Consider the following 27,065-nt stretch of genomic DNA (forward strand, 5'->3'; position numbering starts at 1 on the left):
TGCTGCCGGGGTTTCTGCTCTGAGCCGCCCTGGTCGGAGGCACCGCTGCCTTTGTCGCTGCTGTTATCCCCCGAGTCGTAGTTGTAGGAACTTTTGATGAGCTTCCGCACGTCCCGCACCTGGTGGAGCTGCCCCTGGGCTCTGTGTTTGCTGTCCCTCACGTCGCGCACCAGGAACTGGGGCACTTTGTCGGACCCGTCGCCGGCCTTGGGCAGCTTGAGATGCTGGCCCCTGCTCTCCTCCGGCGGCCGGCCCGCGATCTGCGGCGTCAGTAGCTGGGCGATGCTGAAGGCGGTGTCCTGGGGCTGCTGCAGGCTCCCCAGGCTGATCTTTATCTCGGGGACTTTGGCCTTGGCAGTAGGGGGCGAGGAGGAAGAGGAGGTGGCAGCGGCGGAGCATTTGGTCGCTCTCTTGCCGGGCTCCTTCTCCCGGGGGTTGTGCTGAATGGTGGGGACGAACAGGCGGGACATCTTAGTAGACTTGCCAGCGGATATCTCGCCCAAGTCGGCCCGCCAGTCGTGCCTGGGGGAGAGCTTCAGCTTGCCGACGGGCGCCCGCTCCTCCTTCCTTTCCGCCTCTCTCTCCTTCCAGGACCTGAAGGCGCTGTTCTGGCTGCGGAGGAAGGTGGCCTTGATGGCCTCAGAGGCGCTGCGCTTCACCTCGCACAGCTCCTCGGACACCGCCCGCTCCAGGCTACGGCTCCCCTCCCGAGGAGGCGACGTCTTAGAGGGCGGCGACCGGCCGCCGCCGCCGCCGCCCTCGCCCGCTTCCTCCGCTGTCGCTGCAACGTAGTCCGAGCCGCCCTCCGAGTGCCGGGAGCGCTGCTGCTGATCCCCGCCCTCCCGCTGCCGCTCCCGGCCGCCGCCGGTGGGCTCCGGCTCCCGTCCGGCTACCAGCCCCGTGTTGGAGGTGTCGGTGATCTCGCCCCGCTCCATCTTGAACTCGTGCTCCAGCTGCATCTTCTTGGAGATGATGTTTTTGAGGAGGCTGGAGGCGAACTTCGACTTCTTGCTGGGCCCGCCGCCACCCTCCGCCGCCGGCGGCTCCCCCCCGCCCGCCTGTCGGGGCGGCCCGGCCCTGCGGGCATCGCCGAAATCCAGCAGGGTCACCACCCGGGAGCCCGCCCGCAGCCGCCGCGGCGTTTCGACGTGGGCGATCTCCCCGTCGAGCTTGCTGACCACGAACTCGAGAGCTTTGGTTTGCGAGCGGCCGGAGCGCAGCAGGCTGGGCTCGGCTCTCGGCCCCAGGCTGCCGCACTTGAGGTCCAGGTAGGTGGACCAGCGGTTGATGCCCAGGGCATTGTCGGACAGGGAGGCGGTGGAGGCACGAGAGCTGGGGCGCAGGGTGTCGAAGTAGGGGTATGCCAGGCTACGGAACGCCCTGGCCGTCAGGTTTCGCACTTCTTTGTCGGCATCGTCCAGCTCGCTGACGGCGCTGGAGGCGCCGCTCGAATGCTCCCCAGCCCTGCCCGCCCCACACCGCGTCTGCAGCCGAGCCGGCACCGCGATGAACTTTTTCGCGTGGTCGCGGACCGCATCAGCTTTTACATTCGCATTGCTTTCAGGAGCTGCGGGGACACGGACGCTCATGTCGCCTTCATGCTTGGCAGCATAAATAGTGTTTTGCTTTCCGCGCACGTTGCTAGACTCATTTATAGCCCGGGAAGCGGCTTTGATTGATAGGAGAAGCTGGGCGGCCGGGCTCCCGCCGGGGCGGCCGGGCTGCTTGGACCGGCTTTCTCCCGAGCTGGCGTGCTTGTCCCCGCCGGGGGTGTCCTGTTCGGATGTAAGGCTAACGATTTCGGTGCTGCTGGTATTGTCGATGCTGTCCGTCTGGTTGTTGGGGTCGCTGGTGGTCGTGCTGAGGTAGCAGCTATTCTCCTCCTCCTCTGTCGGCGTGTCCCCCGGGGTCTCGTCGCTCCCGAAGGAGGCGTAGTCCACGAAGGAATAGATCACGTTGTTGTCCTCGAAGTCCCAGCGGGCGGCCAGCCCCGCGTCGAAGTCCATGTCGTGGTCCACCTCGCTCAGCTGGATCTCCTGCGTGCTGATATAGTGCGCCTCGTCGCGGCCGCCACTGGGGGGGATGCCCGGGGGGGCTGCGGGGGGGGCCGCCTTTCGCCCCCCGTGCTCGTCCTCCTCGCTTTCGTAGCCGAAAGAAGATGACGAGGTCTTGCCCTCCGTCGACACCAGGTCACCCATTGCGGGAAAGTTCCCCGCCTTGGTCAGCGGCGAAGGGCAGGATGAGGAGGACGACTCCAAGCAGCCCCCCGCCGCCGGGGGCCCGCCGCTCCCCGCGGCCTCTCCGGAGCCGGAGTCAGCGCCGCATCCCGCCGCAGCCACCGCGCCCGGGGAAGGTGGGCGATTGTTCCCGCCGCCCGAGGATGCTGGCCCCGCGGGCGCGCCCGGCGGCCCGCCACTCGCCGAGCCGTCGCCATCCCTCGTCCCGCCGATTCCACTTTCCAATGCAGGATCCGCCGATCGCTCCGCGCCTCCGGCCGGGGCCAGCTCGGGGGGCTTGTCGCTCTCCTGCGGGCCCCGCGGCAACCCGCGGATCTCCACGTACGCTGCCGCCTCCTTCTCGGTATCCGTCTCCGGGCTCGAGCCCCGTCCCGCCGCCGCGCCTTCGGGGCCGGCTCGGGGGCCGGCGGGTGGCTGGCTGGGCGCGTCCATGCCGGGGCCGTCGGGGCGCGGCAGTGACCCGAAAGGGTGGGCAGGCACGTTCCGGCAGGGAGAGGCAACGCTGTGGGGACGGGGGGGGCAGCGGGCCGCCCACCTCCTGCCCTCCCCTCCTCCGCCCGGCACGCCGGCTCTCGGCCCGAGCGGACCACGCCACCGGGGGGCGGAGGGGTCGGGTCGGGCCGGGATCGGCTGCCCCGCACCGGATTCAGCGCGTTTCGCAGCGCAGTCAGCCGCAGGTGGCTGCTCGCCCCGCGGAGGAGCCCAGGACGGGTCCTGGTCGCCCCGGCTTTTTCAGAAATGGGCGTCACTTCGCCGAGCCCAGGGCACGGACTATACATAGAGCCGGCGTCACTTAACACAGGTTGAACAAAATCCTATTTTAAACGTGGTGTTTTCCAGAATAAAGGGGACCGGGCACCCCTTCGCAGAGGAGAGTTGCCCCTGCCTGCAAATACACAGCTGCGCTGGCTCCCTCTGGAGCCAGCGGCACCGGCCGAAAGGAGCAGCGCCCGGAGCACCGGCTGAGCACGCAAGCTTGCTGCACCAAATTCACCCACGTCCCACACGCAGAGCAGTGGCTGAACAGCTTTGCTTCTTCCTTAAACCGCCCCCCTGTACCCTGTGTCCCCACTCACAGCGAGTGTGTTGTAGAGGGGCACCCCATGGATCCCAGCTTGGCCCTGCACCTTCGCAGCTGGTATAGAAAGCCACTGGCCAGGGGACCCAAGGTGCCTTTTTCCAGGAAACGCTGCTTTAGACATAAGCAGCACCTAAGACCTATTAATAGACATTTCTATGGCACGCCTGACCTTTGGTGGCTGAGGGCTTTACCGAGCGATCCCCAGGAGGACACACCAAAACCCACTTAAGAGCCGCGGAAGGAAAAGGCAAGCTGTTAAACGCTGAAGAGGAGAAAAGGACGAAAACCAGCAGCACTGAGGAGCAGCCCTCAGGGTATACGGTGCAGAAAACAGCCTAAATACACAGCTTAAAAAGCAAATAAGCACCCACAGGCTTGGGCGAGTGAATGGCTGTTGGGCAGCATCCATGCCCTCACAGCTGCATGCACTGGCAGGAGGGGCACAGAGTGCAGCTCTGCCAGGGATGCCAGAGGGATGCAAGGACAGAGAAGCTTATGCCATCCTAGATCTCATTTCAGCACCATCCATTAAAACAAAGGTTTCCCAGGGCTCCCAGCTCCTCACCCCAGCCCAGAGCCAGACAGTGCTCCCCCTGGAACAGGGAAAGCGGCCTCCCTCCTTTACTGAGCCCAAGTGGTGGCTTGTGAGGGTGCCAGCAGCAACGGCAGTTTTCATATCCCTTTTCAGTTAAGGGTCTCTTTGCTGCCTAGAGGAAGACCGAGTGAGGTGGCTCTAACCTCTTAGGATCCTACATAGATACATGGTAGTTTCTTAGGCTGCAGACTGACAGACAGCATGACAGCTGTTTCTTGAAGCACTGGGTGGTACTTCAACAGAAAGACACATCCTTCAAACTCACAGGGTTTGGAGCAAGTCATGTCACACACACTGAGGGTAACTGGTTCCCATCTCTGATGAGGCTGTCCTGCCTCAATTGTGTTTTCAGTGAGAAGCTGGGCCCCAGCTCTCAAGATTACTAGCCTTACCCAGCCTTATTCTTCCTCGTTCCCATAGCTTCAACTGTACATGTGACAACTGTGCAGTCCTTCACAGAGCTGTGGTAAACAGCAGGGCCATTCTCTAAACACAGCTTCGCCATGTTTTGTGTCCCCTCCACACACATTTTAGACTTGCTTCTCTGTCCCACATAGCTGTAACTAAAACACAGCATAACTAGAGAAAGACAACATTTTAACACCTTATTAAAGGGACATTGTGGATTTAATTAGCAGGGGATCAAGAGTAGATCCTCAAATACAGTCCTGTCCAAACTCTTGGGATGCAGAAGCACATTAGGTTTTAAACCCTGATCATTGCACATCTGTGAGTGAAGCCAGTGGTAGAATCCCTGCCTCCTGCTTGGCCTCTTCTACCAGATGCCTCCTCTCAAACAAGGTCTTCAGCCCTCATTCTCACGGCCTCCACCTTCTGATCTCAAACCAGGGTGTCAGGTATCAATCACACCTTGCTGTCCTCCTTACTATGTGTTTTTTCTGCCTTAAGAATACACAACAAACTAGATCTTCACTCGCAAAAGCTGCACAATTAAAAGCAGAGTTGGGGTTTTTTTTAAGTTGTAACAGTTGTTCCTATATTGCTGCCAAGATCCCCAGACAAGATCCCCACCAAAACGAGCCTTGAAACTCGATTCTTTATTTATCTATTTCCACAGTCTAGTTTCCAGCTATGGTCCAGAGAGTTTTGTTTTTTTTTTAATTTATTTTTCTGCTACTTTCCTTTGGTGATATCTTGAACAGAATTACTGAATCTTAACAAAACCAGGCAATAACTGTCACAACTGAGGCTGAGACCATAATGGAGCACTCATATATGTATGTTTATAACATAGCTTTGTCTCCACCTCAGGGAATTTGTGGCCCTGATGACAAAAATACATACATAAAATCTACACCTGTTCTTTTCCACTTTCAGTTATGGCTAGCTCTGGAAGCTTGTATGCCTTAGGCAGTCAGAGCAGTGTGTTTCCCAGGGCACTAAGAGGTTGCTACCGTGTACAGAGCTACCTAAATCCTAAGGTGTTTCAGAAAAAGTGAATCTCTAACATTTAGCTTAATTGCTCAAATCACCATATGCTTGCTAGAGGAGGGGGAGAAAATGAGAAGGATTTCCTCATTTCATTTTTTGTGTCAGAAATTTCTGCACTGACACGGTGCCAGCCCCTCAGAAATGATTTGCTGTGAGTCTGGCCCTGAGCAAAGTGTAAAATTCCACAGGGGTTTAGGCTTAATTCTTTCTCTTCAGCCTTTCCTCTTAGCTACCTTAGTGTTGGCTTTTGTAGAGCCTGTTCTGGAGGTGCTTAATTACCTCCATTCATCATATCCAAACTTGAACCCAGGGTCTGACCAGGATCCTGAGGACTGCTTCTCTGTAGGACTGCCTTATGAAGGATCAATGCTCTTTGACAGCTTTGAAAAGGTGTGGATGGAGATTTTTTTTCAAGTTTTTCTATATCTCTTACTGTTGCCAGACAAACTCCACATCAAGCAAATAAAGTGCTAGACTTTTTTACTCCCAGTCAAAAGTACAGAGGAAAACTGTGGCTCCATCATGCCTTCTTGGAAACAGCAGTTTCTGGCTCTGTGCTGGCAAGACATCTCCATAGATTAATAATCAGATCAATGTGGGTTTACTTAATAACGTTGGATATCAGTAACTAACGTGGGTCATATTTATGATCCTAGCAATATTCAGTTGCATTAATTAATACCAATTACTTTTGTGCTTTCCATCTTTAAATCTCTCTCACTAGAGCTACTGATGTCTAAGATTTCTGCATCCAAATCTGTTGCGAAGCGTTACTGAAGCTGTTCTGACAACCACACAAAATCTATATATTTAATGCCTTCTGTAACATAATAGGTGCTCCACTTTTAAGCTCTTGTTGTTAAAAAAAATAGATACACACTGTTCATCCACCTTCTGCCCTTTGCCATTACAAGGTTAGATCAGACAGGTAAAGATGATGGGAAAAACTCAGGCTGAATTATCTGTGCACCTTAAAATACATCACTCATGAAAGTAGGAGGGAAGTAAGATTTAAAAGAGATGTGATAAGAGGCACTTAAAAGCAGAATAAAGATGCTAAGGATGAGGTTAGGGAGACCACGCAGAAGAAAGCATAGGGTATTTTTCCTTTAACTGAGACATGGACAGAAAAGTGAACAACTGGTGGAGGAATAGCAGGAGGGGAAGGATTTAGGATTTCTCTGACTAGGGAAAGGGAAAATACTAATTGATCAATGCTAAGAAATGTTAGTATCTCATTACACAGTTCTTAAAGAGTTCAGTCACAGTTCTTCAGAACTGAAGTAGGAATAACAAAGGAGTTAATCAGGCTGATACAGAAGACAAATGGAAGTAGTATTTGCACAGAGAAGACAAACACAGTTCTAGTAACTAAGAGGGCCTGCAGGAAAGGTTATGCTTCTCGCGTGGAAAGAAATTATGGCTTTCACAGAATATAAGGAAACAGCAGGATGATTCTGCTGCATTCTGTGCACACAGGGAAAAAATTTTTTCTAGGTTCAGAGAGAGAGATGAAGAATGATGCAGTCAGAGGAAGAAGCTTTAATTTTGGCTGAATAGTATTTGAATACTACTGGGTTCCATTTTTGTCTCAGTAGCTTTTGATAACATCGCACATTGTCAGAGTCAGCTTTGTGGTGCACATCATCCTTGAAATCAAAGCAAATAAGTAATTGGCTAGAGTTCAGATGTGTGTGTTAAGTAGAAAGGAAAACTGAAAACAGCACTGTGATTTTCCCTGAGGAGTCGTACCAGAGAAGGAGAGAGCAAAAGCCACTTTGGGAAGGGAGCAGGGGACCTGTGGTTTAGCAATGAACGGTGAAACTCAGCACACTCTATAGATCTCCAAGGGCTCCCAGATATATTGAAAGGAAATACAATACCCACAAATGCACTTTGGAATGGAAATTTTCTAACAAATCTAAGTGGAAATAAAATGAGATTTTTGTAGTTTGCACTAAAGTGGTCTCTCTTCTGGGATTTAGCAAGGGCCTGTCTGACAAGGTCCTAAGTATAAAGCCACACCTGGATGGGTCAGGCCCTTCTTGCAGAGAGAAGACTGCCAGCCAAGGGAAACTTTACTTTTCCATCCTCTTGAGGAGACTGAAGGACTCTTCTAAACACTCAACCTGCAAATGTGAACCATATGCAGGCTACTTCCTGGCAAACCTCTCCCTTTTAGTGGGCGCCAGACCTTTCCAAAGAGTGAGTCTCTGGAGCAGGGTGAATTTCAAGACCCGAACCCAAGTGCTTTAGTTTGCAGGATTCAAAGGCTTTGGCAAGGCCCTCTGAGTGGGAGGCCACTTTTCCTTCCAGGATGAGACAAGATCATCTGGCCATTGCCTGTTCCTCTACAGTGCATTCCCATGTAACTGAGCCCCTGCGAGAATCGATGGCTGAAATGTTTGTTAAATGACAAAAAAGAAAACAACCCACAGCTCTCTCTGGCCCCCACTATAAGCAGCTCCTGCTAGATGCCTTACAAGGTCTGCAGAAGATGCATATATTTTTAAAACAGACCCTCCCCCTTGCTACTACCCATCCTTCTCTTCCAGACCCCAAAATCTCATGCCAAAACAAACAGGCAGGAACATAATCCCAGAATGAGCTTAGATTTCTTTGGTACTTTTCAGTCGTGCTGCAAATGCAGTCTAAATATGAGTTCATGTAGTTATCTGGGGAGTCTGCTGCTCAGATGAAATAAATGAAATACTTGTTGAATTTTGCTTATGTCAGATTAAACAGTGTCTACAGTGTCAATGATACAAGAGAATACTCTGGTGGCTATTATACATAGACAGCAATAGCACATGGAAACTGTGGGAACATGTTGAATAAGACTATTTATAAACACTTTATTGCCTTCATGAACATCCTGACAGGTGCCTGTCCAGCCTGCCCTGACAAATTTCAGCTTGCAGAGACTTCATAGTGTCCCCAAGTTGTCTCCCATGTGGTACCTGGTTATCCATATACCATCAGAGTGTCCTCAGGTCTGTCTGACAGCTCCTTGCTGTAACTGAGTATGAGCCAGCAGTGTGCCCAGGTGGCCAAGAAAGCCCTTGGCATCTGGGCTTGTATAAGGAATGCTGTGTCCAGCAGGAGTAGGGAAGTGATTGTCCCCTTGTACTCAGTTCTGGGGGCACCAGACCTTCAGTATGTTGTGTCCAGTTTTGGGCACCTAAGTACAAGAGAGATGTGGAGGTGCTGGAATGAGTGCAGAGGAGGGCAAGGAAGCTGGGAAAGGGCCTGGAGAATAAATCTGATGAAGAGCAACTGAAGGAGCTGGGGATGGTTAGTTTGGAAAAGAGGAGGCTGAGGGGAGACCTCATTGCTCTCTACAACTACTGAAAGTATGTTGTGGAGAGGTTGGTGCTGGTCTCTTCTCACAGCAAGAGTGGTCAGGGATTGGAAGGTGCTGCCCAAAGAGATGATTGAGTGGCCAACCCTGGATGTGTTTAAAGGTGATTTGGATGTGGTGCTTGGGGATATGGTTTAGGGGTGAGCCTCGTAGAACAGGGTTATCAATCAGACTTGGTGATCCTGAGGCTCTTTTCCAACCTGAATGTTTCTGTAAAAACACTAGTTCTGCTAGAAATGGCAGAAGAGATGATTCCCACTCTCTGTGCTGCAGGTTTTTTTGCACATCTTAGTGTGTCCAGCATGTTTCGTTTGTTCTCTGTCTTTTCACTAGACCAAACAGCCCTAATTCACTGAACCTTCACCCGTGGGACATACCAACAGCCCTAATTCACTGAACCTTCACCCGTGGGACATACCAACAGCCCTAATTCACTGAACCTTCACCCATGGGACATACCAATAGCCCTAATTCACTGAACCTTCACCCATGGGACATACCTGGTAGATCTCCCATCACTGCTTTTCAGAATTCCTTCTGTATGTGCAGTGCAAAGAAGTGGCCACAAGATAGAAGGTGGACCCTCACCTCTGGTGAGAGGAGAGGAGGAGTGACTGTCATGCTCATACACTTCTGAGTAACATTGGCCATTTTTGTGTTGGCATGAGAGTGCCCTGCAGCTCAGGCCTTACTGTGAGCACATTTTCCAGTCATGTTAGTTATTAACCTTTATTCATCATCAGTTATTAATGAAAACACTACACAAGCACAGCCGTGCTGATCCCTACAAGTTCTCTATTAATACAGATGATGCAGTGTATCTGTAACTGATTTTTTGAGCATGAACCAAGCAGTAATTTCTCACTCATAATTTCACCTGCCCAGTGCTTCCCTAGCTGGCTCAAAGAAGAGTATCATGCCATACCAACACCAAACGCCATTTCTGCTCTCTCTGCAAAGCCTATTGCCCTATTTTAAAAGGACGTTGGAGGGGGGTGATGGAGCACTGGAACAGGCTGCCCAGGGAGGTTGTGGAGTGTTCTTCTTTGGAGACTTTCAAAACTCACCTGGATGCATTCCTGTGCAGACTACCCTAAGTGATCCTGCTTTAGCAGGGGGGTTGGACCTGATGATCTCTTGAGGTCCCTTCCAACCTCTAGTGTACTCTGATACTGTGAATGCATCAAGAACAGAGCTCATGTTGTCTGTTGTATGTTTGTCATCTTTTAAGGGCATATAGATTTCATATTTATGCCAATACTTTTCCAGGGAAGGGAGTACCATGCCATACCAATACTAATGCCATTTCTGCTCTCTCTTCAAAGCCCATTGCCCTGTTTTAAAAGGAAGTTGGAGGAATGCATCAAGAACAGAGCTCACTTTGTCTGTTGTACTTTTGTTATCTTCTAAGGGCCTACAGATTTCACATTTATGCCAATACCTCTCCAGGGAAGGAAGTTACACTAACTGATCTCAGCTTTGCTGCTCCTTCCTCCAGGTCTCTCAAGACCTTTTCTCCACAGGCCACCTCTCCCAGGTTGCTGGGTCTGCTCAAGTCTCCTGCCATGGGCCTGCCTTTGGAAAGGAACTTTCTGTGGTGACCCTATTCTTTGTACAGTATTATCAGGTAACTTGAGAACCACAAACGTATCTGATTATTGGAACTGTGCAGATGATTGCCACAAAACCCAAAACCGTGACCTTTCCTCGAGATGTTACCAGCCAGGCTGGTGGGGGGACAAGAGAGCTGATTTATGGCCGATTGCTAAAATCCCACGAAACGGATTATTTCTAGAGGCAGGCTTGAGATGAAAGGTTCGGGCTCAAAACCTGTCTTCTTCCTAATTCAGAGTGTTTGGGTGTGGGAAAGCATCTTTTGAAGCAACATGAATGTAACTGGATTGTATTTTATTACAAGGTTTTTAAATTATATTTTAAAATATATTTCACAGTATCAGAGTGTATTAGAGGTTGGAAGGGACCTCAAGAGATCATCAGGTCCAACCCCCCTGCCAAAGCAGGATCACCCAGGGGAGTCTGCACAGGAATGCATCCAGGTGGGTTTTGAATGTGTCCAGAGAAGGAGACTCCACAACCTCTCTGGGCAGCCTGTTCTGGTCACCCTCACTATAAAGAAGTTTCTCCTCATGTTGAGGTGAAATCTTCTATGTTCAAGCTTGAACCTGTTGTTTCTTCTCTTATTACTGTGCACCACCAAAGAGCTTGGCCCCATCCACTTGACACCCACCTAATTTAATTATTTCTGGTTATTCTAGTTAACAATCCATATTAAGTTTTATATCTTGTTAGTTGATTAGTTCTGTGAATACTTTTTGTTAAATATATTTGCATTACTTTATTTAAAACAAACATTATCTATTTGTAACTGGCCAGGGGCTATCACATGAGAACAAAGTGGTACCTAACATTTTTCAGTTACTTGAGAGTTTGAAACACAAACAGTCAGGCTGGATTTTCAAAATAGGATGATCCCACCCTTTTCCACAATCAGCTGCTTCACTGAAGGGTTTTGGATCCTGGCAACAATTCATTGCTCCTACGGAGGAACGTGCACCCAAGCAGCAAACTGCAACTCTGGTAGTGTGAGACTGTAACATGGAATAGCCATGCTTTGGAGAGCAACTGCAAATGGGATCCATTTGCTGGCAGCCTTCAATAAATAATGTTTGCAGGGCCACATGAAAAGCGATCCCCTGTTCGTTATGCTCACCTCCCTGCCACGGGGCCTATGTTTAGTCCCTGAGCTGAAGTTCGTGCAGCAAACGTCTTGGGGGTATTTCTCACTGGGCTTACAGTAAAAGCCAGCTAAAGTGACTCCCACTGCCTGGCAGGGAGAAGGAGGATCAGGCAGCCCTCTGAGTGAAGCCTCTCCCCGTCTGGAGTTGCTATATATATATATATAGGGGAGCTCAGTAAACACCATTATGAGCTGCCTGCCTGCAATTAAGGTCACACACATGTACATTTCTGTCTATGTTTCTCCACTGGCTAGCTTAGCTTACAGATTTTTAAGAATTACAGGTGTGAAGCTGGCTACATAATGAGGAGTTACAAATCCCAGCAGCTCCCATCCAACACTTTAGTCAGTACATGAGGCAGCTGCAGGGCGGGGGTGGGGGAAGTAAGAATGAGATTTTTAAACCCAGGTGTAAAATCCATTGTAAAGGTCAGGTTTATAAGAAGACCATCCCAAAATGCTAATGACATGACAGGTTTATGAGGCTGGAAAATGATAGCTTGGCTGAAAGGTAAGCAATACTAGAGCAGGGGATTTATTTAAATTGGGCTCTCTCTTTTAATTTTGAATCCTGCCAAATCTCACTGTGAGATGAGAAATCCCTGCTTGTGGAAGCAGCCCCCTCACATTCAGCTGAACTACTGAGATAAGGTCATTTATATAAGTGAAGCATTATTCTGTAATTTTATCTTCCAAAAGTTTTTACATTTCTATCATATATATAATTGAAAGTTATGCACATTTTCATGTCTGCACTTTGCAAAAAATAAATAAAACATCAATTCGTAACAGCTAGCCTCAGGAACAGAAAGAGCTGCTACACAAACTCTAACAGAGTTTTGAATTTGAGAAACATCATTTCTTGATTCTAGTACAGGAGGACAACCTGCCCAGAAGAGCTTACAGTCAGATGTACACTTCTAAAGAGATGCACACAAGCATAGCCTGAACAACCTCAGCTGTGCACACTAAGAATGGGTGCTTGCATCTAACCAGAGCAAAAGTATTTCCTCATTTGTGACATAAAAATCTCATCTTAATACTGTTTCTTCAAAAAAATCAGTGTCAACACCTGGTCTACTTTTTGTTTGTTTGTTTGTTTGTTTTTAACCTGGTTTAGTTTTGTGGGGGGTTTTGGTTTGGTTGCTTTGTTTGCGGTTCGGTTTGTTCGTTTGTTTTTGGATTTCCCTCTGTGCAATGAATTCATTCAGCCTCTAGAAGACTGCAAGCCCCGGGACACACCTTCATCAGCTGGGCAGTTCTTGTCATGTTGGAGCATAATGCAGTTTTCATAAACTGCAGTTTCAAGCTTCAGTATAGCTATGTGAAATACAGCTATAGATACGCTGTAGCATAATATCTCTAGTCACGTAGATCATAACATATTTAGCTATAGCTATGCTAAGTTTTTGCTCCTATGGCTCTGTTTCCCACAGTTCCTTTTATCAATGGTGTCTTAGGAAAAACGAGAATGTTTTAAACATAAAAAATTGCCTGTTCTCTTTCCTTCAAGTAGTCCAAGGCTCTCTGACTAGCTCTGCTATTTCCCCTTACTGCAGCATTCTGAAAATGCAGGCAGTGTTTCCACACCCGGGGCTGTGGGGTTTAGTAGGGCTTTCTGCACCAAGCATGCAGGCCTGCTCCTGCGAGGTGTTGAGGGCTTCCTAGGGAGCGATGAGCTCTCTGAAATCCCTGTGATTCAGTTCCCTGGGCTAGGCAGACACTGACCACATCTTCCCCAATAACCATCTGGGAGTCCTTCCCTCCGCAGCACATGCCAACATCTTCCAAGTGTTGCCTCTGTGGAGGTTGTCAATTAATAAATTGCTCATCCCAGTAATGAGGCAAGGTGAATCTGGGGCAAGTACTGGGTGCTATAGAGACCACTCTGCCAAAATGATGTTTTGTCCACTTTCTGAACAGAGTTCACTTGCATGTAGCTGCTGAGCAAAGAGAGTTGTCAAGTAAAGCCACTGGGGTGATGAGCTCCCTGACCAGCTCAGCTGGATGCTGCAGGATGTTTCCCTTTCCCTAGTCCCAGAGCCCTAGGCCAAACTGACCTCTTCCTCTAAACAAGCCTCTTCTGTTCAGAGGCTCTTAACAGGGAGCTGCCTTTCGCTTTGCCTGCACTGGCACACCATGAACAGGGGATCACACATCTGCTTTGGGAAAGTCTCTAGGTTGAGAGAAATCAGAGAGAAAGACTTCCTACCCCGATCCATGGGTGGTTTCCAAGCCTGACCATGAGTTGAGACAGAGAAAACAAAACAAAAGATCCCTCCAATTCAGGAAATTTAAACACTAACAACTCTTTCTCCTCCTGTTCCCCAGTTTAAACTATTTACCTAATTTAACTCAAATTGACAAATAGGACTGAAGCATTTAGTAAATAAGTGACCAGCTGGGAATTTTATTTGCCCCTATTTTAGTAATTGTTTTCTTACCTACACTGTTAGCCTAGGTGACAAAAGAATTGCTACACTGTGGCACAAGTAGTGACTACATTAGCTTATGGCTGCAGACTAGCAGGTAGCATTCGAATTGCCTAGCTGGGATGCTGGCCATTTGTCCACCTGCAAAAGCAGAGAGGTTAGGCTGGGATATCTCACCTTTAAGTATCCTTGTATAGGTATTTTTTGCCTCATCACTATGTCACAGTCCCCTCTGCCACAGTGAGGATCCTGAAGGGCCAAACCCAAGAACATGCTCCTCATCAGGGAGATTTTGTTTGTTTGCTTTAGCATTTACAATATGAAAGAGGTTGAAAATTAAAAACCAAACAAACAAAAAAACCCCAAAACCCCAACCAACCAAACAAAAAAACAAACCAAAAGAACCCCCAAACAGCATAGATATTTTTTTTTCACAGAAGCTTTTTCTCACCTGCTGCTCTATGCTTGGGACAGTTCGAACACTGAAACATAATCTGAGTTTTAACCCTTTATGTATTTTCATTCTTATTTCCTGACCACACCAGGACTAGGCACAGATGGGAGAAGATGTTTCAAGAAGAAAAATTTCCCCTAAACTTAACAGAAAAAGAAAAAAAAAAAACTCTCCAATCCCCTAAATCCAAACCCACTTCATACAAACCAAACAAACAACATGCCCACAGAAATCTCCCAGCCTAATTTTTAAGGCTGAAATGCCTCCACAGAGACTCCTTAACTTTAATGCTTTCCTGGCCAGATGCTGAGGTTCACCAATCTGTAACTCATCCTACTCCACACCAGGAACTTGGTCCAGCTGTTCAGACAGGGAATGGAGTCTGCTTGCACAGCCAGCAAAGGGGGAATTCAGCCCACTTAAAGTCCCAGTTGCTGTCATTAGCTTGCAATAATTAACTTTTTACTTCAGATGAGCCTGTTCGGGGCATAAAAGCATATAACACAAACTTCTCCATCTGGCCATAGCATAATTGCCTCCCTTCCCCTTTATGAGGAAAAGCAAATGGGGTTTCTAGAAGGACTGCTGCCCTGAGCCTTCTTTAGGGACACAGGTACATGATGTACAAGAAACCTGCAGGTGGGTTTCAGTAAAAAAGACCTGCTAGATTGGTAGCTCTAAACTGGGATCAATGGTCTTGCTGAGCCTATGCAGTTAAAAGGAAAGCAAATGGAAACCAGTTTGTGCTTTGGACTGGTTTTGTGAGTGGTGTTAAACCACTTAAGTGAGTTGGTGTGGAAATAAAGTAGTCATATATAAGCTTAGTGATGACATTTTGAATGGCACTGCAATGATATATTTAGCTGAAATGAACTCCTCAGCCCTCCTTCAAATGTATTCAATTAGTGCATGTTCCTCTCTGTGCTGGAAAAAAAGATGAGTCCATGAAGGTCTTACTCTGGTACACCAGCAGTCCAAGCTAGTCGACTTTCCATGCACTGAGTCCTGAGTCATATGAAGCGAATATAAATCAGGCAGAGAACACAGACTAACAATTTTGTATCACTGACTGATAGAAGGAAGCACATGCTGATCTTTTGGGACAAGTCACTGCTCTCAGCTGAAACCTCCATACCTTCTCCTGTGGCTATGTTGAAGAGGGAGGGCACTTAAAGTGATCCAGGCTAAAGCCAAGCACCACTTAGCAATAAATCCCTGGTTAACATATATCCTGTTCAGGCTGCACAGTTGTTTTCAGTGATCAGATATTGTGAAAAATGGCTATGGGGACATGATGGCAACTTGAGAAGAGCTGTGCAGTGGAGCAGAGAGTAAAGCCCATAGACTGAGCTGAGCAGACCAATGCTGATCTCCACTGTACGTGGCCAGGCTCTCAGGTTACGTGATTCAGTCTGCTGCTTACCAGGAGCAGCATAAACTAATCACATGTGTTTAGGGCAAAGGCACGGTTTATCAGCTCTTAACCAAGAGGTTCATGTTCTATCTCTTTCCCTAGAAAAGATGGTCATCCAAGGTTACAGGAGTAAGTAGCTGAGAGATCAGCATGCAAAAACTTCCCTGGCAGCTGCCTTCGTCTGTTAGGCAGCCTTTCCTACCCCACAGCAGATGGCTTTGAAGCCAGCACAAAAGCCAAACAGGCAAGACATAGACACATGTACAATAGCTTTTGAACCCCTGCGTGCATTAATGCCCTCTGAACACAAGTACATCACACTGGGCTTTTGCAGAGAGGTCTCTGAAGTCCAGTGTGGAGAAAAGTTCATTACATCCTCCTTTTTTTAACTAATCAGTTTAGTTCCCACGTTTTGTCACTCAGGAAACGATTGGGTAGCTGAGAGTTCAACACTGCCACAGCAAGGCTGCTGCAGGAGATGAAGGCATGCTTGTTCTCTAAGACATTCTGCAGAGCTTTTATTTGCAGATACCATGTTTATAAATTCGAGTACTAGGAGTAGTGAACAAATACTTCGTAACAGCATATTAAAAATGCACCTGTGCTAAAAAAAAAGGCATCTCAAAAAGGGAAGCACAGAAATGGCTTTTTCTTTTGTGCTTCTCAGAGGATGATACCTGTGGCAGTTTTAGGCTGATGCCTAGAAAATTTTCCACAGATTGAGTAGAAAGTGGTAGAACATAAATAAATTACCATTGGATGTAAAGGGAAAATAAATGATAAGGTCTAAATAATGCCAGTGGTCTGATAACTAACATGTATGACCTAAGTAAAATACTGTGGCTTTGTTTTAGGGGGCAACACCTCTCCTCTCATTAACAATAAATCAGCAGAGCTATTGGGACTCTTGATGATGCTTTACAAAGTTTTCAGCAACACAACCTTGCTGCTGTTTCTGTGCAAAGTGTTTCCCTGGATACAAATATTGATATTCCCTGGATTTCAGTACCCCTGAGAGAATAAGGCTATAATTTCCTGACTGATCAGCTGATCTACCAGAATGTGGATTATCTGGTTCTCTTTAATACATATTGGTTGTCAGTACTGTGTGGCTGTAACAGGTAGTCAGTGCAGCAGAACAGGAGAGTAGAGCTGTTGATAAAAACTGGCATTTAGCCTAACATACCATTGGTTGTGTACATAGAAGCAAAATGCAGAAAGAGAAGGCAATGTCCTTTTAGCAAAAAGTTTGTCTGATTTCCTATTTGCAGAACCAGAGAAACAAAACTAGGTCCTGGGCTCATATCAATGGCATTTCTTACTGAGTGGGGGCCCCTTATCAGTATGAGGTGAACCTTCTCCCACTTTGGCCAGAGGAGCAGCTGGACTATTGACTTGAGAGCGTGCCTCCAGATTTACAACAGCGTGAAAGCAGAATCAAAGGCTAACTCCACCTGCTGAACAACCTGCAATGCTGCTCCAGCATTTTTACCAGGATGGAAATTCTTTCCCAGGAGGACATTATCTGACCTCCCTAAAGCAGAACAGGATTTCAAGCTTCTAAACAAAAGACCACACCAGGCTGGATTTTTATTAATCAGGCAGCATTTTAACAGCTTTCCTCAGACTAATTTCAAATGTCTTGTACTGCAGCAGTAACCCTCCTCAGCCCTGGTTAGCTGAACATGACTAAAATGTGTCTCAGTAGAAGAGAGGAAGGTGAAGCGAGATATTCAAAATTTTTTTACCTTTAGAACCTGCTGTCTTCTACAGACACCATTATATATTTATTTATTTTTGGTCACATTAATGCTGACACAAGTGTTAAGACAAGGATGCAAGAACTGCACTGGCTATTTATAGAGGCACTGTATAAAGAGCAACAGATGTTTTCAGAATAGCCATGTACTCTACTTCAGTGGTTACTTGCAAAAATTCTGTTAGAGAAGGCTGAGCATTAAAAAAAAATAACATGCAAAAACTCAACAATAGAAACCCTGAATTGCTGAGGTTTTCTAAAGTATCCACCAGTCATCAGGCCAATCAATGGTCTTGTCCAACTGCTGTGGGCTGCTTTTGTCTTTGATCAGTACTGATTTACAGAATCACAGAAACATTCAGGTTGGAAAGAGCCTCAGGATCACCAAGTCCAACCATTAACCCTACTCTACAAGGTTCACCCTTAAACCGTATCCCCAAGCACCACATCCAAACCACCTTTAAACACAGCCAGGCTTGGGGACTCAAGCACCTCCCTGGGCAGCACATTCCAATGCCTGACCACTCTTGCTGTAGAAAAACGGTTCCTAATGTCCAGTCTAAACCTAACCAGTCACAGCTTGAGGCCATTCCCTCTTCTTCTGTCACTAATTACCTGTGAGAAGAGACCAGCACCAGCCTTTCTACAACATCCTTTCAGGTAGTTGTAGAGAGCAATGAGGTCTCCCCTCAGCCTTCTCTTCTCCAAACTAACCATCCCCAGCTCCTTCAGTTGTTCCTCATCAGATTTATTCTCCAGGCCCTTCACAGCTTCCTTGCCCTTCTCTGCACTGGCTCCAGCACCTCCACGTCCTCTCTCGTATTGAGGAGCCCAAAACTGGACCCAATATATGGAAGTGTAGAAAAAGCCATCCAAAGTTTGTGATGCTGTCAATAATTCGCAACAACACCTCAGAGCAAGTTAAATTCTTGGCAATAGAATTGGATTGCCAGTGCCAAGCATTAAAATCCAAAATTCATAGTATTTTTTTTTAAAGCAGTGTTGATAGATGTAGAGGTTTGGAGACTCCATTGGTCACCCTCAATTTCTACTATTAAATCACAGGCAATTTAAAAATAAAAGCTGACATGAAAAATAACTCAATACCAAAACACACCAATTCTACTGCTGTCACAGAATCACAGAACATTGGAGGTTGGAAGAGACCTCCAGAGATCATTGAGTCAAACTCCCCCTACCAAAGCAGGATCACCTTAGGGCAGTCCACACAGGAAGGCATCCAGGTGGGTTTTGAAAGTCTTCAGAGAAGGAGACTCCACAACCCCCCTTGGCAGTGGAGTCCACCCTCACTGTAAAAAAGTTTCTCCTCATGTTGAGGTGAAACCTATGTATCAATTTGTATCCATTGTTCCTTGTTTTTATTCCTGAGAGCCACTGAAAAGAGCCTGGCCCCCTCCACTCGACACCCTTCCCTCAAATATTTATAGACATTGATCAGATCCCCTCTAAGTCTTCTCTTCTCCAGACTAAACAGCCTGAGGGCTCTCAGTCTCTCTTCATAGGGGATATGCTCAAGTCTCCTAACCATCCTCATGGCTCTCCGTTGGACTCTTTCCAACAGATCCCTGTCTCTCTTGAAATGGGGAGCCCAAAACTGGACACAACAAAGCTACAGTGCACACAAAATAAAAATGATCCCTTTCAAAATAAAGCACATTTTGGTGAGCATCTGACTACAAAATACTCCCAAGGCAAGTTTCACTTAAGTCAGTATGAAAGCATAATTATTTGGTTTATCTTTGAAGTTTGGTTTATTTTATCCAGCCCTGTTTAGTGCCTACAGGTGCTGAAGGCACTTGCCCAATTTTCAAGGTGAATTGTGTAAGCAGTAAGTTCTTTCAGAGTGCTTTAAGCCACAGGGTGAGGCTATGCAGCATGTGTGCACCAAAGCACGAGTAGTGCAGGCTGAGCAGTCACCAGACATCTAGAGGGTCAAAGCTTTTTTGCAGCAACTAAGAGTGAAGAGTGAAAATGAACATCATTATCACTGCTCATGAAGGATGAAGAGCTTGATCTAGCCATGTGGTAGAGCCATCAAGAAGGATGTCAAAAATTGGCTAATACAATCTAGTAAGTGTGAAGTTCATGTGACCTTTCCATATGGAAAGTGAGCTCTCCGCAGAGAGCACGCTCTCAGAGCTGCCAGATGGGAGGAAATATTTGCTACAATACCTTTCCTGCTCTCACTTTAGCATGTGGAACAGAACAAAGCCTAATCTCTCGTTACATCTGACGAGCAGCTTAACCATCAGGGAGAATATTGTGATCTTCATGAGACACTCACAGAGGCCCAAGTTGGAAGCAGCTAACTTCACCAGCATCTTGCTAAAATTCACCTCCTGCACTTGAAGACAGCCTAGAACAAGATACTTGATTTCAGAATGTCAAGACTGAATTTGAAACACCCTCGAGGACCCGGGTAAGGAGTGGAATCTGAGGAGAGTTTTACTGCCACACTAAAGACCCCCAACCAAAATCCTGGCTGCAAGTAACTCTAAGTTTTGTGAAGACCGAAATGTAGATTTGGCATTTTGGCAAACACCACTTAGGCTTTTCTGTTCCTTTTTGTCCACACCTAATACAGGCTATTAACCTGAATGGCAGTGCATCAAACTCATGCAGCATCTCTGGACATCAGATGAGCAATTGGCAAGATAGCAGACCTTCAAAAGTAAGCATGATTGCAGTTTTTAGCAGAATGGGTACCCTGTTATAGTTGTCCTTGCCCATACTGTGGTTCCTGCCAAAGACTCCATTCAGCACAGAGTCCCAGCTGGGATAGCTGCTCTAAAAATCAGATTCTAAACCTCACAGAAGAGCTCCAGCAAAAGTTTTGAGGGTCTGAAACAGGGATAGCAAGAAGACGAAGTGAAGTGACTGGAATAAACACATCCTGCTAGGCTGCAGGTATCAAAGAGGCAGCTCTGAGGACATTTCATTGCAAATTTAGCTTTAATCTATCTCACTCCATTCCTCCTTTTGTGATTTTTGATGAAGCCTATATGAAAGAAGTAGCACAGTTTAAACCACAAGGGCCTATAGTGATATGATGAGGGGCGACAGCTGAAAACTAGAGAAGAGCAGATTTAGATTGGATGTTAGGAACAAGTTCTTTACCATGAGGGTAGTGGAACACTGGAACAGGTTGCCCAGGGAGGTGGTTTAGGCCCCATCCCTGGAGATACTCAAGGTGAGGGTCAACAAGGCTCTAGGCAATCTGACCTAGTTGAGGATGTCCCTGTTTTCTGCACAGGGGTTTGGACTAGATGACCTTTAGAGGTCTCTTCCAATCCAAACCATTCTCTGATTCCCTGATCATCAAATCAAACCACTCACCTAGAGCTTGCAGTCCCACCACTACTGCTAATCCACTGTTACTAAACCATGCCCCTAAGCACCACATTCACCTCTCTTTTAAATACCTCCAGAGATGGTAACTCCACTTCCCTGGGCAGCCCATTCCAATGCTTGATAACCGTTTCTGTGAATAAATATTTTCCTTATATCCAACCTGAACCTCCCCTGGCACAACTTGAGGCCATTTCCTTTTGTCCTGTCACTTGTTGCATGTCAGAAGAGACCGACCCCTACTTCACTCCAACTTTCTTTGAGGTAGTTGTAGAGGTTGATTGGGGGGAAAGTGGGGGGGAGGGGGGGAGGAGGGGGGAGTGTCTTTTGTGTGATCTGCTTGTGCAGTAGATGAAATGTTTCTAGCTAGAAGAGCTCATTGAGGCTTCAGTAGCCTTCATCAACCAGTGACTGTCCTTCTGCAGGGCTGGTCCTAAACTGGAGTAGTTTTCTCAGTTACTTTAAAACTTTCCATACAGTTCAGAGAGGCAGAAGGCATTGTTTCCCACTGAGGAATTAGAACTGACTTTGACCAAAATGTTGGCTACATTTGCCTACAATGAGGCAAAGGTGGGGTCCTTTTGCTTTTCCTGGATAAGGGATGGCAGCTTGCCTTATTAGAACTCTTTCAAACTGGTCTGATAGCCCTGTGGAAACTCGCAGAGAAATTTGGGTTGTTGCCAATTTGTCCACCACCTTCTTGTCTCCCAGCTGTAATTTGCAACTTATGTTTGGTTTAGGTGTTTGCTTTTTACAGGCAACTTCTTGCAATACTGCATGCTGTAACTAACCACAGAGTTTTAGCTGTTCTTAAAGGTGGGGCCAGTGCCTGCAGGGAGCTTACAGAGTCCCCTGCTAAATGGCAACAAGGAAGATGTGCTTAGGGGCACCCAAGGGGCAATTGGCACCTGTGGGACAGCAGAGACATCTGTCATGCCCATATTTTAGCAGCACTAATCCATGTCAGGAAGAGAAGGTTTGGAGTCCTCAGGGTTTAAGTCAGTCATATTGAAATGCCATGCACAAGAGGATCTGGGACAGCAGACATCTACTCAAGGTCTGGATGGGTCACGTTCATCCCAAGCAGAGGACATCTGGGAATTTTAAGGAAAGTTAAACCCTTGCCAGCCGTGCCTTGCTGCCATAGGTGGCAAAGGGGAAGAGGCACAAGTTGCAGCTGTCTTGTCTCTGTAGAGGAGCACAGGGTGCATGTACAGCTCTCAGGGAGCTATTTGAGAGGCTCTGGCTTTGCACATGGCAACAACGTGCACAACGAGAGGTGCTGAATGATGCCCAGAACATGCCCATTCTATGCCAGGTGCTGGAGGCTGAGACCCTCCCCCTTACAGATCCCTGCATCTCATGACCTTGCTGTGCAGCAGCACAGACTTCAGAGGCAAAGACCCTAGAATCATAGAATCTGTCAGGGTTGGAAGGGACCACAAGGATCACCCAGTTCCAACCCCCCTGCCATGGGCAGGGACACCTCACACTAGATGAGGCTGGCCAGAGCCTCATCCAGCCTGGCCTTAAACACCTCCAGGGATGGGGCCTCAACCACCTCCCTGGACAACCCATTCCAGGCTCTCACCACTCTCATGGGGAAGAACTTCTTCCTCACTTCCAGCCTGAATCTCCCCACTTCCAGCTTTATTCCATTCCCCCAGTCCTATCACTACCTGATATCCTAAAAAGTCTCTCCCCAGCTTTCTTGTAGCCCCCTTCAGATACTGGAAAGCCACAATAAGGTCACCTCGGAGCCTTCTCTTCTCCAGACTGAACAGCCCCAACTCTTTCAGTTTGTCCTCATAGGAGAGGAGCTCCAGCCCTCTGATCATCCTGGTTTCCCTTCTCTGGACACGTTCCAGCATGTCCATATCCCTCTTGTAATAGTGGCTCCAGAACTGGACACAGTACTCCAGGTGGGGTCTCACCAGAGCTGAGCAGAGGGGGAGAATCACCTCCCTTGACCTGCTGGCCACACTTCTCTTGATGCAGCCCAGGATCTGGTTGGCTTTCTGGGCTGCAAGTGCACATTGACAACTCCTGTTGAGCTTCTCATCCACCAGCACCCCCAAGTCCCTCTCCTTAGGGCTGCTTTCTAGCCAGTCACTGCCCAGCCTGTATTTGTGCTTGGGATTGCCTCGACCCAGATGCAGAACCCTGCACTTGGTCTTGTTGAACCTCATTAGGTTGGCTTGTGCTCACCTCTCCAGCCTGTCAAGGTCCCTCTGGATGCCATCCCTTCCCTCCATCGTAGGGACTATCAGACTACAACCATCTGCATCTCAGTCAAGGCAGTTACACCCAGCACATTGGTTGGGGCAGTGGTTATATTGCTTCTGACTTCAGAGCCAGTTTATCTGGCTTCAGTATCACAACACCCTGCTCCTCTGCACGTGTGCTCTTCACTCATAGGAAACCCTGAATTTGCTGCCAGTGCAAACCAGCACAGACAGGCACACAAACACATCCAGTTAGGCAGCTTTTCTTCCCACAGTCAGGAAACCATGCCACTTGCCTTCCACTTCCTTTCCTAAGAAACTCGTAGTACCAATATATTTCACAGAATCAGCCAGGCTGGAAGAGACCTCCAAGATCATCAGGTCCAACTGATCACCCAACCCTAGCTAATCAACTAAACCATGGCACTAAGTGCCTCATCCAGTCTCTTCTTAAACACCTCTAGGGACGTTGACTCCACCACCTCCCTGGGCAGCCCATTCCAGTGGGAAATCTCTCTTTCTGGGAGGAACTTCTTTCTATTTCTTAACATGCCCGTGGTTGTTCACCAGGCCAGCCTAGCTGAGCTGATGCTAGTATAATAACATTTAGTGCCTATTGTACAGAGTCAGTCACATCCAAGGGCAATTAGAAGCATCCAGTTTCTACAGCTCTGAGGCAGGAACATTTATGAAGCTTTTAGCTCTATGCTGTAAATAATTTTTTAATACTGTGAATTGTATGATCAGAGGGCTGGAGCTCCTCTCCTCTCCTATGGAGACAGACTGAGAGAATTGGGGATGTTCAGTCTGGAGAAGAGAAGGCTCTGAGGAGACCTTCCTGTGGCCTTCCAATATCTGAAGGAGGCTACAAGAAAACTGGGGAGGGACTTTTTAGGATGTCAGGTAGTGATAGGACTGGGGGGAATGGAAAAAAACTAGAAATGGGTAGATTCAGATTGGATGTTAGGAAGTTCTTCACCATGAGGGTGGTGAGGCACTGGAACAGGTTGCCCAGGGAGGTGGTAGAAGCCCCATCCCTGGAGGCTGGATATGGCTCTGAGCAACCTGATGTAGTGTGAGGTGTCCCTGCCCACGGCAGGCTGGTTGGAACTGGCTGATCCTTGAGGTCCCTTCCCACCCTAACAATTCTATGATTCTATGTAGAAAGAACTAAATACCAGATTATGACTGCAAAGCCATTGGCACTCTGGGGAATGCAATAACACAGAAAAGTCCTCTGAAAGTAACAGCACAGACCAGCTGTGACCATAGTTTTGGTGAGAAGAGCTTGTATATCTTGGTACAGAAAAATCCTTTCACTGCCTTTACAGAGGACAGGTATGATTATGTTTCATTCATTTCCTTTACAGACCACTGGGTGGCTTAGTGCTTGTGCTTCTGCACAGTAAGATGACAAGCTGGAAAGCTAGGTCCTCACCTTTGGATGTGCAGAGCCATAGGAAGCACCCACTCAGAACAGCAGCTGCAACCACAGCAACATGTGCTCCATCATTTGGATATGCAGGTTTTATTTCCTTCCTGTGGAAGAGGGGTAGGGCAAGGAACAAAAATTCAGATGCTACAGCAGAAGGGCTCAGAGACCTGTTTGTGGCCTTCCAGTATCTGAAGGGGGCTACAAGAAAGCTGGGGAGGGACTTTTTAGGGTGTCAGGTAGTGATAGGACTGGGAGGAATGGAGCAAAATTAAATGTGGGTAGATTCAGATTGAATGTTAGGAAGAAATTCTTCCCTATGAGGGTGGTGAGACACTGCAGCAGGTTGCCCAAGGAGGTGATAGAAGCCTCATCCCTGGAGGTTTTTAAGGCCAGGCTGGATGTGGCTCTGAGCAGCCTGATCTAATGTGAGGTGTCCCTGCCCATGGCAGGGGGGTTGGAACTCGATGATCCTTGGGGTCCCTTCCAACCCTGACAATTCTGTGATTCTATGATTCTAAGATGGGCTTCCAGAAGGAGTCCATAAAAGGCCAGGTCTTCATGTGTTCCAGAGCCTAACATGGGCTGATGGCACTTCAAGGCCCCACTGCTGATTCACACTGCAGACAAACGCCAGCAGGCAGCAGGTGCCGGCGCTCGTCAGAGGACGCAGCGCAATTGTTTTCTGGTGAACAGAGTAATTTGAAAAGCATTTGTGCCCTCTTGCTATAAACACAAACTGTGCCACGTTTATTTTTAGGTGCAGCCAGAGATCCCCTTGGGAAGAAAGCACAACCAGTTATGTCACCCATAAATCTGAGCTACCTGCTGGTACCATCACAGAGCTTACTACACTGCTGTTTTTAAATGGCTGGCTACACACATCCCAGGCTACGTTCTGCTGGCCACACGGTGAGCTAGGATGCACTACTAGGTATCCAAACTACCACCCTGGGACTTGGAGAGATTGGATCCATGGCCAGCGTTAACAGGATGAGCTTCAAGAAGGCCAAATGCCAACTCCTGCACATGGGTCACAACAACCCCAAGCAATGCTACAGGCTTGGGGAAGTGTGGCTGGAAAGCTGTCTGGCTGAAAGGGATCTGGGGGTGCTGATGGACAAGCAGCTGAATATGAGCAATCAGTGTGCTCAGGTGGCCAAGAAAGCCAAAGGCATCCTGGCTTGTATTAGGAATGCTGTGTCCAGCAGGAGCAGGGAGGTGATTGTCCCTTTGTACTCAGCTCTGGTGAGGCCACACCTTGAGTATTGTGTCCAGTTTGGGGCACCTCAATACAGGAGAGATGTGGAGGTGCTGGAGTGAGTGCAGAGGAGGGCAAGGAGAATAAATCTGATGAAGAGCAATTGAAGGAGCTGGGGCTGCTTAGTTTGGAGAAGAGGAGGCTGAGGGGAGACCTTATTGCTTTCTACAACTACCTGAAAAGATGTTGTGGAGAGGCTGGTGCTGGTCTCTTCTCACAGGAAATTAATGACAGAAGAAGAGGGAATGGTCTCAAGCTACGATTGGTTAAGTTTAGACCGGATATTAGGAAGAATTTTTTCAGGGCAAGAGTGGTCAGGCATTGGAATATGCTGCCCAGGGAAGTGGTTGAATCACCAAGCCTGGCTGTGTTTAAAGGTGGTTTGGATGTGGTACTTAGGGATACGGTTTAGAGGTGAACCTTGTAGAGCAGGGTTATTGGTTGGACCTGGTGATCCTGAGGGTCTTTTCTAACCTGAATGTTTCTGTGGTTCTGTGATCCTGCACAGCCCTGCTGCCCTACACACAGAGGCAACATGCTCCTTCAGGTATCAGCATCCCAGTCAAATTAATAGGATTCATGATGGATAGCAGAGTGCAAATCATAATACAATCCCCTCTTGCATTGCCTATATCAGCAACAATGCTGGTACTACATATCAGACACAAGTGTTAGAAAAGGATGTACAGAAACAGAGAAGGGCTATGTCAAAAGAAAGAAGTTTCTGCCTGACTTCCTTAATAATATTTTCTTGTTCTTCTTGTGCCAGACAGTACTGGTTATCCATTGTCTCACATTTCCTGTCTTAAAAGGTTGTTTGGCTCTCACTTCTTTCCAAAAATAACCATGATTAGTCATAGTGCCAAGGTTCTGCAATTACACTTTCACTACTCTCACCAAAAAATAGCATTCTTCTACATCATCCTCACGATTTGGAACATAAGGTCTGCAAATCCACTGTGAACAAGCAGTATCTAACTCACTATGGCAGTACATTTTCTGACTGCATAACTAATTTTAGAGCATAACATGTTTTGAATACTTAACCAAGAAATTAGATTCAAACCTGCACATATCAAGGGCCAATATTAGAGATCTGAAGTTCTGGTTTGATCTAAATGTTACTAGGAATTAAGAGTTAAGACCTCTGATGTAATTTTGTCTTCTCATTCCTCCTAGTTTTTATCACCATTCTGGCTTTTTTTGTCCTGGCTACATAAATGAGACCACTACAG

The 27,065-nt window shown here is 47.6% G+C and overlaps 1 protein-coding gene across 1 annotated transcript in view; it reads left to right on the forward strand.

Moving 5' to 3' along the window:
* Positions 1 to 969: 969 nt before the first annotated feature.
* DAPP1 (dual adaptor of phosphotyrosine and 3-phosphoinositides 1) overlaps positions 970 to 27,065 on the forward strand; it is a 69,225-nt gene continuing 43,129 nt past the window's right edge. The window contains exon 1 of the mRNA XM_054383187.1: positions 970 to 1,268. Coding sequence (XP_054239162.1) covers positions 970 to 1,268 — 299 coding nt within the window. The remainder of the gene's footprint in view (positions 1,269 to 27,065) is intronic.

This window comes from Indicator indicator, chromosome 8, assembly GCF_027791375.1.
Source record: "Indicator indicator isolate 239-I01 chromosome 8, UM_Iind_1.1, whole genome shotgun sequence".
Classification (NCBI taxonomy): domain Eukaryota; kingdom Metazoa; phylum Chordata; class Aves; order Piciformes; family Indicatoridae; genus Indicator; species Indicator indicator.